This window comes from Ixodes scapularis, unplaced genomic scaffold (assembly GCF_016920785.2).
Source record: "Ixodes scapularis isolate PalLabHiFi unplaced genomic scaffold, ASM1692078v2 PGA_scaffold10__122_contigs__length_95168666, whole genome shotgun sequence".
Classification (NCBI taxonomy): domain Eukaryota; kingdom Metazoa; phylum Arthropoda; class Arachnida; order Ixodida; family Ixodidae; genus Ixodes; species Ixodes scapularis.
Window position 1 is genome coordinate 74,114,177 of NW_024609836.1, and position 14,512 is coordinate 74,128,688.

The 14,512-nt window shown below is 40.0% G+C and overlaps 1 protein-coding gene across 1 annotated transcript; it reads right to left on the bottom strand.

Moving 5' to 3' along the window:
• Positions 1-1,000: 1,000 nt before the first annotated feature.
• Positions 1,001-11,491, bottom strand: LOC115328173 (serine protease hepsin-like). Its single transcript, XM_029989344.2, has 6 exons — positions 11,330-11,491; positions 6,362-6,453; positions 6,216-6,294; positions 5,012-5,204; positions 2,229-2,362; positions 1,001-1,177 (listed from the first exon to the last, which is right to left on the bottom strand). The coding sequence occupies exons 1-6, from the start codon at positions 11,489-11,491 to the stop codon at positions 1,001-1,003; spliced, it is 837 nt and encodes a 278-aa protein (XP_029845204.2).
• Positions 11,492-14,512: the final 3,021 nt, after the last annotated feature.

Consider the following 14,512-nt stretch of genomic DNA (forward strand, 5'->3'; position numbering starts at 1 on the left):
TCAAGGACCGCTAGAAAAATGTCGCTAAGTACCGGTGCTATACGGGAACCGATACACACACTATCTTCTGAATAAAAGTGCCTTCGTCCCACGTGGCAAACGTGAACCTTAGATAAAATGCCAGGAGTTCAAGAAAACTGCTTACCCTGATTCCTGCCTCATTTTGAAATGCCACCACATCATGCTTATCTATCGTATCTTCTATACAAGACAGCAACTCATCGTGGGTGATCGAGTAATATAGATCCCTAATGTCAACAGAGTAACCCAAGACGCTCTTGTTGGGAAGAGCTATCAAGGCAACTATCACATCTTCCGAGCTCCTAACCCGAAAGGGGTCATCAATAGTCAGGAGATTTAACTTGGATTGCACGAAGACTGCTAGGGCTTTCTGCCAGGTACCATTTTCCGAGACAATTACTCGCAGAGGACGGTTTAACTTGTGTGACTTGGCCGAAAAAAACAGTTTCAAACTGAGTGTTTTGCTCTTGTCAATGGCTAGGGTGAGTCCTCCCAAATTTAATCTTTTACACATGAAAGCACGGGCCATGTGCAAAAGATTAAATTTGGGAAGACTCGCCCTAGCCAAAACAAAACTTGTAGCCGAGAACATTTCTAGAACTTTGACTAGTCCATTTTGAAAAAACAGCGCGAATAACACACGGACAAGAAGGAGAGAACACACAATGGATTCATATCAACTCGCCCAACTTTCCATCCTAGTAAGCTTCATTTCTACTACAAGGGACTCTTTCCTATGTTCAGCGCCTCGTCCTGTGTGTTCTCTCCTTCTTATCCGTGTGTTATTCGCGCTGTTTTTCAAAATGAATTCATACCAACTCGCCCAACTTTCCATCCTAGTAAGCTTCATTTGAGTAGTCACTAAACCTAATATAAGGAAATACTGTTTTAATATTACTAAAACAAATGGAAAAGAACGCCATTGCTGGTGAAATAAACAGGTCATAAAATTTTGAACGTTGTATTTATTTGGCCTGGATTACGTTGATTTAACTGTAAATCCCAGCATAATCATGTGATCTTCAATCCAGCTTGTGAAGGAAGACAACCTGACATAGTATCCAGGTCTTTCAGCACACCCTTTGCCGAACGAAACAATTCCAACCTGGAAAGTTAAATTTTCTTTGTTCTGAGATACGGGGCCACCGGAATCACCCTGGAATCAATGAAATAAACATCTAGAACTTGAAATATATTTTTGCAGCGTTGAATTGTTCTACTAGGCAGGGATTAATGAAAATAAAACTTAGCAGGTAATAAAAACTTAATACATGTCAGACAATCCGAATGCAACGACGGCATGTAAGGTTTAATGAATATATAAGGGGGATGTAACATAAAACTGACTTCTCATTTGGCAATTACGTACATATTTCACTACACAAATTCGGGTAGCAATAGCGGTAAACGATAAATCTTTGTTCATCTCACAACAGGCCCTAATAAAAGAGTTATCACAACGTGCAATCACATGAGTTTTTATGCATTGCAACAAAGCCTACCGCTCTCAGTTTTTTTTTTAAATCTGTAAGACGTGTAACTTTGAAGTGATTTCCTGTTTCCACAAGGTTATAACACTTTGCGTAATAAAACACCTTGACCTAACCTTCGTAATTAGAGATTGCAATATTTATTAAATTTCGTGCTAATATTAGTCTAAATCTGAAGTTTCTTTTTTATTTGGATGGGCTAAAGTTTTCAATGTCAATAAGACGAGCTTCCAGGTCAACACGGAAGCTAATACTTAAATAAGCACACCAGATGGGTCACTGTGTGCCAACTCCTGAAACGGACAGAAATCGTTCCCATACTATGAAGTTTGGGCAGAACCCCCCCCCCCCCCCCCCCCATCTTCACGCGTGATAGAAATTTTATATAAAAAAAGAGAAAAAAAAACATTATAGCTATCGTGACCGCAAAGGTTAATCAAATGTATGTCTTTACACCCGACGCGCTTTTTGAGAAAATTCCTTCATGTGACACCGACATGGAGGCGCGAACGCGCGACTCGCAAAAATGTTTAAAAAAACATTGGTTGCCTCTTTAAGGATCCTAAAAACTAAAAAGAAATTAATGGTAGTGATTCTGCAACCACAAGCGAAAAGCACATTTCGTGTTATGGATGTAGCACCTGCTTTCGTATATCTGTGCTATGACACGCAAGTTTAACAGTAGAGAATAAGAATCAATATTTAAATTGTATGTACCAAACACGCATCGGTTCCCGGACGGTGGGCACAGAACATAATTGAATGTCTATAGGTTTCGTCGTATTCAGCGCAGAGTTCAGAACTCTGGATGAAAACTTCTGCAGTCATTAATGATTCAGCACTCTGGCCATCTGAGACAAGCAAAATGAGGACATCTCAATAAATCGGTTGGTTCAGGTACACGCTTCTACATACAATTATCTTTCAAATATAGATAAAACAAAACTTTCGGGTGCTAAAAAATGCTCAAGACACCTGGGACATTAAAATTGTCATTATGAAATTGTAGTATCCTGAAGAACACACAAAGATGCAGTATACTCTTCACTTAAAATGAAGCTGAAACGGTATTTTATTTTTTAATGAGGTAATGCTTCTGTCTGGCGTAGTATTTTTTGGAGAATCTAAATATCATCATCAGTCGTCCTTAAAACGACATTAAACGCACTTTTTGTGATATTCGCGATGCTTGGAGTCGGATAAAAAGCATCAAGTGTTTTTAATCAAATTCAAAACCGATTCAGCTTCCCTTTAATAATGGTTCCATAAGAAATAAGCAATACCAAGGACTAAGGACTATAACGTCCTCCACAAATATATCGTAATTGTAAAATGCTACTAGCTAATATCAAACAAAAAATTGGCCTCAACGACTATCTCAAAATGTCCATGTTGTTTGGAACGCAGTATTTGAGAAGCGATAGTTTGAATTAGTTGTAAAGACATCAATTGTCGCGTGAAGTCACGGTAAGACTTTTGATTTCACGTTACACCGTGACGTCACGCGAGCGGTCGTAACACGAAGTGATTACGTCACAGTTTCAAGTGGCACCTTGACGTCTCGTTAGGTCAGGGTGCAGCGTTACGTCACGAGCCATGGCCTATGCGGGGACGCATGGGCAAGTAACACAAAATCGTTTCCGGAAGTGGTAACTACAATTATGAAGCATTCCATATGTTAAAAGTAAATATTTGCTTCATTTGTACCGTACTCATGTCCCGAATTTTCAAATATCTCCACGACACTTCATTGTCAGCAGGAGGCGGAAAATACGGTATGTGAAATAAAGTAATACATATATCAACATATTTTAAGAAAGGGCTGAGTAAACGTTAGGTATAGCGATGGAAACTATTTCGTTTTTATGCCACCGCAAAAAATTATAAAAACGATCAGTTTTTTTTTTTTGCTAGTTGAGAAAACTTTTTTCTCTTTTTTGCATCACTAGATTTCTTGTTGTTTTCTAATGAATGATAATGTAGTGCGTTGATACGTTTCAGATATAAGTCAAGTGTGTGTTTAAGTGACAGAATGCATGCTTAAGTTACATTCCCGTGCTGTCTCTAACAACCTATGTGGTACCTTCCGGTAAACTTTGTGACGACACCCTGAAACGCACAAACATTTGGAAGCAAAGGCCGAAAGAAGAGTTTACAACTTCTCTCTTCGATAGTTCTCTCCTGCTCAAGAAAAAAATGCATTAATACACGGCACAAACGCTCTGTCTCCTGTGAGGGGAAAAAAAATCGAGAGCTCTTTTGTAGCGACGGGAGCAGAGATCGCGATTACAAGAAAAGAGTATGGCACAAGGGCTAACTCAACTCACTATTAGACACATCTGAACTCTAGTCCCCTGCAACTCAAGAAGGTAGGGCGAGGGAAAGGAAGGCCGGGGAGAAGGAAGCAGACGGAACACTGGAGAGGAGAGGGAAAATTCTCCTTCTCTCTAAAGCGTTCCGTCTGCCGCCCCCTCCATGGCTTTCCTTTCTCTCGCCCTACCTTCTTGAGTTACAACGGACTATAGCAACACAAACTAGAACTCAGTCTAATTTTATAAAAGCTAGCGCATTTCTAAATCTTATCCGAGAGGCTGCCAAACTCTTTTGCAAACAGTGAAAACGCGCTGTCAGATGTAATTTGGGGACAGTACAGCATGTTATCGAAAGGTTACAAAAACTTTGATGGTGTTAAATGAATTCTGGGGAAGCTCCACGACCTAAAACAAGTAAAAACGCGCAAAATTTTGCTTTCAATCTGTCTGTTCGACTGTTCAGCAAAACAACAACAAAAAAAAATCATATGACGTCACCGCGCAGAACAGCAGGAGCAATTTGCATGTTAGTTTTGGCATAATATTCACGGTGGCGTTTGCTCAATAGCTATTTACTATTCAGCTATAGTAACTAGCATGATCGGAGAGTGGAACCTGGGGATTCCGAAATTGTGTTTAGTTTATGTACTTCAACAACACGATGAGGCACTATATGGCATAAGATGATGTGGCACCGAATTTCGAACACCGACCTCAAATAAGTCGCTACAACCTTTTCCTCCCTAGCGTTACTTAAAAAAGAAAAAAAAAAAAAGAGACGGGAAAGGACTACCTAACGTCACTTACAACTCTCATCATGAAAATGTCTTGCACCTTCCCGAAACTTCCCAAACGATTCCCGCGTAGCACTGTTATTCGTGCAGTTTTCTCGATACGGATCGAACAGACTCTGCTGAATTTATGTGGTGTTGTTCTTCCCCTATCTTAAAAAGAAGAATTACAAAGCGCATCTCGCGCTTGGCTCCAACATCTGTCGTGTGCGCAATGCTGACATACACATTGGAAAAACGGCAAGGAATGAAACGGTCAACAGTATGAGGGGTCACATCGGACCCGTTGACACAACTTCTTTTTTTTTTTTTATCATCGGGGAGTGTCAACACTTTACCTATTTTGATAATCTTTAATATTTGTTTAATTTATCAAATATCTCAATTTTTTTTTTACGGTATGAGAGGTGTCCCCATCCGGCGATCACAATATTCGTCGCTATGGAACTCGACTCAGGAAGGCAAATCGTTCCAATATATCCGCGGCTCTCCTTCAAGTTAAATGGGCGAGACAGCCTGATGAGGGCAACATCATTGTTGAAATGGATGCCATGGGGGACATAATCCTCGTGCAAAATGAACTCGGTCGCCTGAAATGTAAAAACATCGTGCTCTAATCAATCGCAGCTCTAGTTTATGACTTAAAGCTTTACAAAAAGCCATAAAAATCAGCCTTGTTAAAATTGGCCCCTGACCACAAGTATTCGGCGGTATATTTATTGGTGAAGACTACACAACATGCCCCAAGGAGATGTTCATGGAATCTCAAACTGCTGCATGCGCGCTTCTCAATTTCTTTATCTATTCATTTATGCAGTAATATATCGAAAGCCTTAGGACAGGGCGTTACGAGGGTAATGAGCAAATTCAAACTTTACGGGGTAAAAAAACGCACTTATAAGCAACAAATCGAATAACGACGAGACTGCTATGGCGAACGGCAGCTGGTGTAGATTTACCATTTTCTTGAACCACCTGAGATTGGGTGGAAAACTAGGTGAACCTAAAGTGGAAGGGACAGGAACAGAAAGACAGAAGGGGTCGTACCAAAAATTTTAGTCGGCGCCTTCTGTCTTTCTGTTCCTGTCCCTTCCAATTTCGCTTCTTCTAGGTCTCCACCCAGTCTCAGGTGGTTCAAGAAAATGGTAAAAAACAAATCGAAGATGCTTTAGAAGAATAAAAAAAAGACGACGTAGAACACATTTTCTTTTACTAAAACTAAACACCGCTAGTATACCTGTTCAATAGGATTGTTCAATCATTCTGTGATCCATGTACTTTTTCACTTGTAACTACGTAATTAAAAAAAAAACTCGATTTTGTTTTGTCACAGGTAGAAAAACTTTGCAGATGTGGTGCCGCATTCGTAGATGGTCCGTGCCTTAGATATGTCATATGCTCTTGGATGAAAACAACTGGGCCGGGTAATAATACGTATATTCTTTTTTTTATTGTTATCATATTCTTATAGCATAATGTTATAATATTCAGGCTAGTTTAGCAACATTGGATGGTCATTATCTGCAGGTAATGAAGCAAACTCGTCTCATAAGCGTCCGTTGTGCATGCTGATAGAAAAGAATGACGGCTCTCCTGCTTACAAATCGAACTTGTTTGTGGGGTCCCGGATTCTTAAGATGTATAAATCCAGCCTGAACTCTGATCCATCTGGGTCTCACACTGCAGTGCAAAATAATAGGAGGGTTAAATATCATCCCCGCTGTACTGGTGAAACATCAATGCTCACTTTTCGAGGCAGTGCGCAGCTGTCAGGATCACGTTTGTCGAAATAATAGATCCACCACAAAAATGATTTTTTCGTATCGACTGAATTGATACCTGTAATTGGAAAAAATAAAGCAAAACCTCGAAAACAGTCATGAACAAAGAAAACTTGAAACGACCGAGAAACACCGAACAGATACCGGTAAGGATAGCTCCTGCCCCGACAGATGTTGAACTAGCTAATAATAATAATAATAATGCCTTTATTATTTTCATCATATGATGAAGGGTAGGCCGGGGAAAAAGCTGTGAGAATAGCTTGACGGGTCCCCGACCTTTTACAGTGGCAGAAACATAACAGCTAAAAAAAAAAAAAAAAAAAAAAAAAAAAGCTGTTACAAAAACAGCTTTGGCAGGGCAGATTGTCACAAGAACCGTTACACTCTGAGGTTATTGGACATAGCAACTGGCAGTCTCAATAATGGAGAGCGAGTCCAGTTGAAAGTCACGACTAAAAAAGCTCTTAAGTAAATCTGGTAAAGTATATTCTAGCATTTCAGGCCATAGTTAGTTTTATGAGGTACCATCCTCCAATATTCATAGTGCCGTGTAGCATAGGTTACAACGTTTCTAGTTAACATTACGAGAGTCGTCAGGAATTGTGAGTTTAGTTTTTGATCTCTTTTAAAACCAGCAGTCAGCCTGTAACAGTACAAGTTATGTATGGTTAGGACAGCGTATTTTTTGAAAAAACCGGCAGTATGAAAGTCATGTGGGGCGTTGCAGATAATTTTAACTATTTTCTTTTGAAGTAGGAATATCTTTTCTATATAACTTTCCAGCTGTGGTCGTGCCCCAGATAAGGTGGCAATAGCCGAGATAAGAGTAAAAAATAGAGTTGTAAATAATCAGTTTGGCGGAAGTTGGTAAGATAGAGCGTTTGCGGTTTGCTAATCCGACAACGCAAGATAATTGAGATATTACATATTGTACATGGTTATCCCATGACATGGTCGCAGAAAAGATGACTCCAAAGGTCTTAAAGCTGCCAACGATTTCAATGGGCGTTGTGTTTGAGATGAGGATATCATTGCATGATACAACCTTATTTTTCGGACGAAAAAGAATGGCTTTCGTTTTATTTGTGTTTATTTGCAATGACTTTGCCTGTGCCCAAGACTCTAGTTTTGATAACACTATATTTGCGTGGGCTATCAGTAAATTTGGCTCGTCAGCGGCAAAAACTATGCTAGTATCGTCCTCATAAATGACTGGTTTAACCGTTTGATCTATGTTCACTATATCGTTTCGATATATATTAAATAGAAAGGGACCTAGTATGCTTCCTTGAAGGACACCTGACGTGATAGTTCTAGTTGCAGATGAATAGCCGTTTAGGTATACGTACTGTTGTCGATGTTTAAGGTAAGAGTTCAGAAGCATTAACGGGCCGCCTCGAAATTCATAATGTTCGAGTTTCTGTAAGAGTATTTTATGATTTAGGCTATCAAAAGCTTTAGTGAAATTGACGAAAACACTAAGTACTAGCTATCTATTTTCGAATTGCTCTAGAATATATTATTTTTGTGCTAGGAGGGCCGCTTCAGTTGAAAGTTTTTTTCTAAAGCCAAATTGAGCTGAGTTTAATAAACCCCACCTGTCAGAATATTGGTTAAATGATGTAGCACTTTGCCAAGAACCTTTGAAAAGACTGGAAGTATCGAAATAGGGCAGTACTTTCCTACGTCATATTTCGCACCCTTCTTATGCAGCACTAACACTTTAGCCAATTGCATCCCTTTTGGGAAAACACTTGTAGCAATAGCAACATTTAAAATATGCGTTAGCATGGGAGCAATAACATCTATAACATATTTCACCGGGTTAATCTGATTATTGTTGGCGTCAGTTGAACCACTATTTTTAATAGCATTGTTATAGCGATTACTTCCATGGGAACAACTAGGTCTAAAAATATAGAGTGAGCATTGCTTTGATCAATGTGTCTGTATGCATTAAGATTCTGTACGGGAAGCGATCGTTCGCGATTGGCTGTCCCACGATCGACAGCGCCCTCTGACTTCTGCGCTAAATCGCAGAAAAAACGGGTATGTAGCGATCTTCGATCCCGGCTTTTATAAGGAAAATCGGACGTGTATCAACCTTATCTTGCGTTTTTGGGAATGCTTAGAGGGTGTCGATTGGGTTATAATGATAAATAGACGATCTCAGAAGCCAATTTACTTCACCTTTATTTTGTCAGAAAAAACAAAAAACAATGGAGTGAATCATTTTTCCCACGACAGCAGCTACTCTGGACAGACGTCAGTGTTTTCGTTTTTTACTCCTTCATCATGCCTCACGCAAAAAGCTGCTGCAAGATGCGGCTTGGACGGCAGTCACCCCAGAGAGGCTATTTATTAATAAATTAGGATATAAATGTGATAGGCCGCAGATATTTTTAGAAAATAACATTAATCATAGTCTTTTTGAAAATAGTTCGAAAGAGCTGACTGTGCCTTTATATCTACAGTATCTGAAATTTCAAAAAAGGTCACAGGGAAGATCGCTTACTAAAGATTGTCAAACATTGTCAAGTTTGATTGTTGTTCTCTTAACATTCTAAGATCTATTGATTCTAATACTTGTTCTTAGGATATTGTCTCAAAAAATCCTACATCAGCAAATTGAAGATGCATATAAGTGAAAGAGCATTATATGTCCCTTATCGACAGAAAATATATCAGTTCTGACCTTCGTCGCTTCAACTGTTCATGACCTGAAAAAAAGTTCCGAAGACTATTTGCGCCCTAAATTGTTTCCAAAATTTACCCAAAATGCATTTTTTTCAAAATTAAAACCGGATTGTTTTATACTGCCGAATTCAAAATATAATTTCCATTCTTTTGTTTTGTACATTCGGTTGTGCGTTGATATTGCATCAACAACGTAGTTTCGAAATGTTTTCTTTTCGTGTGTTTATCGCATTTTACAAGTTACCTTGACAAAAAGTAATATAAGCATCGTCCTCGACTTGCTTCACATTGTGAATTATAGCATCTTGATAATTGTTGGCCTAGCGGTTATTATCACAAGAAATAACGCATTGCAAAGTTTTGAATCCTCAAAATGCCAATAGATACTGTACTTTTTAACGGGAGTTTATATTCCGAATAGCTAGAATAATGTTTATTACAGGTTTTACTTTTAAGCTTTACAAATTCGTTAATAAAAAAAAAAAAATGAAAGCCACATTCATGCAGCATGTGCAGGAGATTTATACGGCCAGATGGACATAGCATAGGGGGCTAATCCTAAAAATCAGTCGGCTAATTAAGTCAAAGTTGTTAATTAACTTTTGAATTAGTGGAAATAGAGGTACGGTTCCTATTAGAAACTTCCTGGGCGTTATCGAAAACCACTAAATCAGAAATTTTCAGAAAGTCTTTGAGCGCGTAAGAAGCGCCGTAGTGCGCTAAAGTTACCACTCGTGTAGCAGGAGCAAGGGTAGCGGTGCGATAAAACGCCCGCGCGATATTTCCGCCTCCTCTTATGACGCGTTCACACTGGAAGCGGATCCGCAAACGCGAAGCGGATCCGCGCGTTCTCAACCGCAAAGCGGCTAGGATCGAGCGGTTGGAGCGCGTTTTTGCCCAACCGCTTCGGGACCAATTTCTCCCAATCCTCTTTCACGAACCGTAAAGCGGCAACCAATCACAACGCGACGCTGAAGTGACGTCAGTAACTTTCGAAACAAGATGGTACCTGTCGCTGTAGTCTTAGCTTTCGACAAATCAACGGAGAAACTTGATGTTCACGTCCGTCATTTGAGTGCACCGCGAAAAGATTTGACTCGTAATTTTAACGGGCTTCGCACCGGTGATTTGGTTTGCGTAAGAGTTTGTTTATTATTCCGGGTGCCACAAGCCCAAGCTCGCTGCCTTGTTAATCCCTGCCCGTAGAACGTCGGAATCCGCCCCTGATTGACCGAAATGTCAGCTTTTCTACCCCCTAAGAAAGTCACGTGAACTATTGAAAGCTTTCGAAATGATGAGAGCGAACGAGGGGGGAAAAGTGGCCCTCTTTCCCCAAAAGCAGGTCAGCTATTCATGCGGGAAGGGTCCACTTCGAAGGAAAGGTCGGGGGCATCCTGTTCTGAGTCAGCAAGGCGCGCCTAGCTGGGCTTTGCTTGTGGGCGAAGTCGAGGGAATCACAGGCGAGTTGGTCGGGTCCATGCTTCATTCTTCGCTGCCTCAGAGCTCTGCTAGCTCTGAGCTGCCGGAACTCGTGATGCGTGCCGGAGAAAAATCTCAGAGTGCCAAAATGGCATAATTTTGGCTTTGGATCGTCGATTAAAATTGATCTTGGATTGTAAAACAGGGTTGTCAAACGGAAGTCTCAAAATATCACGCGTGATTGCCGAGAAACCGCTAACCGCCTCTCGGTGTGTCTGAACGGGGTCGCTCGCGAACCGCATCCGCAACCGTTTCGCGAACGAGGATCCGCTTCCAGTGTGAATGCGACTTTAGAGCCCCAGCCTTGCACCGGCTGCATTAGTGGTACCCTTACAGCGCTACTACGCTTCCCACTCGCTCAAAGTATTTCCCAAAAAATATTGATTTAGTGGTCGTGTATAACGCTCAGCAAGTTTCTAATGTGACCCATATGCCCATTTTGACTAATTAAAATGTTAATTATAAATGCTGCTTAATTACCCCACCGATCGCTACTATTAGCCCCATATACCATTTCCCCCTGGCCGTATAACTCACCTGCAAAAACAAATTTTTACAAACAAATCTGTAAAGCTTAAGAAAACAGAATGTAACAGTTACTTTACGCTATTATCTCAATTGAAATTATATGTATGTAATGTGCACTTTTAATCAAATCGTATCCACGCGAATAACGAAACTGCGACAAACTGTACAACTGGTCAGGCTGACCTCAACCGATAAACTATTTAAGAAAATTTGATGCAGTCGCTTACTATCCAGGGAAATTCCCGCTCTTTTGCCGGCCTCCCGCCAACAATCCTGCGCGTGCTGTCCAACTCTCTTCTACCGCAGTTACGGTCGGGCCAAACTGCACCATAAGCTACGCGACAAACAAGAACACAAGTAGTCATGATCGCTATCATCATCATCATCATCATCATCATCATCATCATCATCATCATCCGTTAGTTTTATGTGCTTATAAACAGCCAAATTGCCATAGTTTTAATGCAGCGTATACTGATTACACATTTCAGGACGTTAATGCCCGCTCAATGATGTCGCTATACGGTATTTTATGTCGGTAATGAAATTAGCTAGGATGATGCATATTACCTTGGGTAATAATAAGCTTAAATAACAGAAAACAATTTAAACTCGAAACCGGTAAAATAGAACTCGCAGCAAATGTTCAGTTTGGGAGAAGCAACACATGATTAAATATTAGTCAGGCGAGGACTAAACACCTGACTGCCTGTGTTAAAGATTTCGATACTGGTTTTGCTAAAGGTTTTATAAAAATCTTGTACGCTGTTGAGGGACTGGTAAGGTTCACATTTTCAACTGAGAACATGAGAGTAACCTTCAATTTTACTAGCCATGCATAGATACAGAAAGCTGACTTGAGGTTTGAACATTCAATTAAATTGTGCATGCACTTAGGCAAATAAATATTATACTGTTACAACCGCGTCGTCATATATGTCTAGCGTAATCATAATAAACAAAGATCTGAACAGCGGTAAAAGCGCTCTTGTGTATAACCTTCAATCTGCTATTTACAGAAGCTTAGAAAAAAAAAACAAAAAAAACATATCTTATCAACTAATGTTCATTGGCTGCTTATACCCGAAGTAAATTATATTCATGCGTATGTGGACTGTATTTATCGCTACAAACGTAGTAAGCTTTATGGTTTATGTAAAGTTGGGCACAGTCGGGATATATTAGAGTATTTGTTTTTTTTTCTAGTAGAAGATGTTGCGGATGTCTTTAGTGCACTAATATAGCCATGTATTTTTTTATTGTGGACGCTTCCGTTGCAAGGAAAGGGTGTTCCGCCATTATAATAAACTAATGTACTACGTCTGCCTTTATCCTAAAAGTGGTAAAAGTGACTATTGAGTGTTTTGAAGTATTTAATCAAGGAACGTGAACAACACTAAAGAGGAAGGGGCAAGTGACCCATTTGACATACACGCAAACAAAAAACAAACAAACAAAAAACAAAACCGTCCGATTATTATTATTTTTTTTTAATCCAGTGATATTTTTGTGAATACTTTTTTGTACACTATTTTTATTCCGGTGTTTTATATGTATATATAGTGCTTGATTTTCATCCGAACAGATTTGTTTCTAGAAATTCGTTAAGGGTGCTATCGCGGACACTGTTTGCCCATTTTTGTTTGGCAACAAACTCAGCGGCGCTATTTGTTGGCCAGCCCTAAAAGACTTCTGGTTCGGGTATATTTTAACTTTTTTTTTTTTTTTTAGCATAATTGTTTTCCCATGAGAGTGAATTATATTTAACAAAAGCATAAACGTCCATTTCTCGTAAAAAACATAAAAGAGTGTAGATTTTATTTGCGAATACTGCGAAACCCGCCGCCTGGTTCAGAACCGCAGCTGGTTCGGAGCCATCTGAGCTCTAGTGCCACCACGTTTGAACTCACGCGAGAAAGAGTGAATAACACGGCAGCCATGGTCATTCCGTACAAGAGGCGGATTTGAGGGTCGGTCAATGGGGGAGAGGGAGAAGGGGGAGGGGGTTAGGCAGGCATTTGGCTGGCGCGAGAAGGAGGGGGGAGGGGGTTATTGAGAGTGGACGTTACGACCGAAACGTCGCTGAGATCTATTTTGTTTACCCGATATTTGCTATGTCAGCGAAAACTAAACATTTAAAAACGAAAGTCTACCATGGAGGGATTAGTGAGGGGAAGGTCCTCCCAACCAAATTTTCAGCTGAGTTTGGGAGGTAGCACTGCAAAGCCTGGGGCGCGCGAGGGAGACGGGATTTGTGTCCGGCTTAGCTCGTGCGCTGACTTTGGAAGTGCTTTCCTTCCCCAAGTTTCAGCTGAGACGCTCTTTCTAGCAAGCTGGCCCTGATGTCTCGCATGCAGATGAGAAATTTCGCGAGTTCAGGATGCTCGGTATTTTATGGTAATTTTTTTCTCTAATTAAATAGTTAATTGACAATTTCGAGTTAATTATTCTGTTAATCGGGACGATTAGCCCTTTATAAAATATCTACTGGCCGTATAACTCACCGGCACAAATCGCACTCTTCTACCTTCCAATGCTTTTTTTTTTCTTTAATAGCCATATATGAATTAAACTCAAGCACCCTATTTTACCCACCACCAGCTATAGTACTTAGTGGCAATGTAAACTTCTGTGTGAATAAACAAAATAAAGACATCACTTTTTTAATAGTGGCAAAAAAGAACAATCACAAGTGAAGCCCTGCGTATGCTCTGTCACCCTCTTCGCTCATATTTTCTTGTATTTAAAGATATATGGTTTATTGAATTGAATTTATCGGTCTTATTCCGCTTAATGCACCCACAAACGGCTCGAGACCTTAATATCCTGCAGATACTAATATCAACAAAAAAGAGGCGCATACAAAAAAGCAAACTATCAGGACGTAATTCTGGGAAGGTAAAAGTAAATAAACAAAATTGCATCAAACAACAGGCCAAAGCTGCTTGTCAGGCGGCCGACAAGGTTCGCTTAAAAGGTTTGATGGGGTGAAAATAAGTCTAAATCACTTCTAAGGTTATCAGAAAGGAGCTGTAGGCGCGTCATTGGGGACTGGACACCAACTTTCAGCAGGTTAAAAAGAAATGCAAATATATGGTTGTGAGTAACACGGAAAAAAAATTGCACTTAAAAGCAAAGAGTGCATCAAGCGTAGCGTTCACTATTTTATACAAAAATAAAAATGTTATAGAGAAACCTTTACAAAAAAGTATTTTATAGCAAGATAAAATTCACACAGCTATCAATTTTCTTTCTAAACTAGCTGCTCAAATTCCGGACTGACCTTTTCTACACTGATGGGGCGGAACTGTTCCCGAATAATTGGTCTCTGTATTTTAGCTACAAAGTAGCTGTGCCCTATTATCAAGACGCGGCTGTATTCATGTACACTTTTTGACTGAACTCCTTAA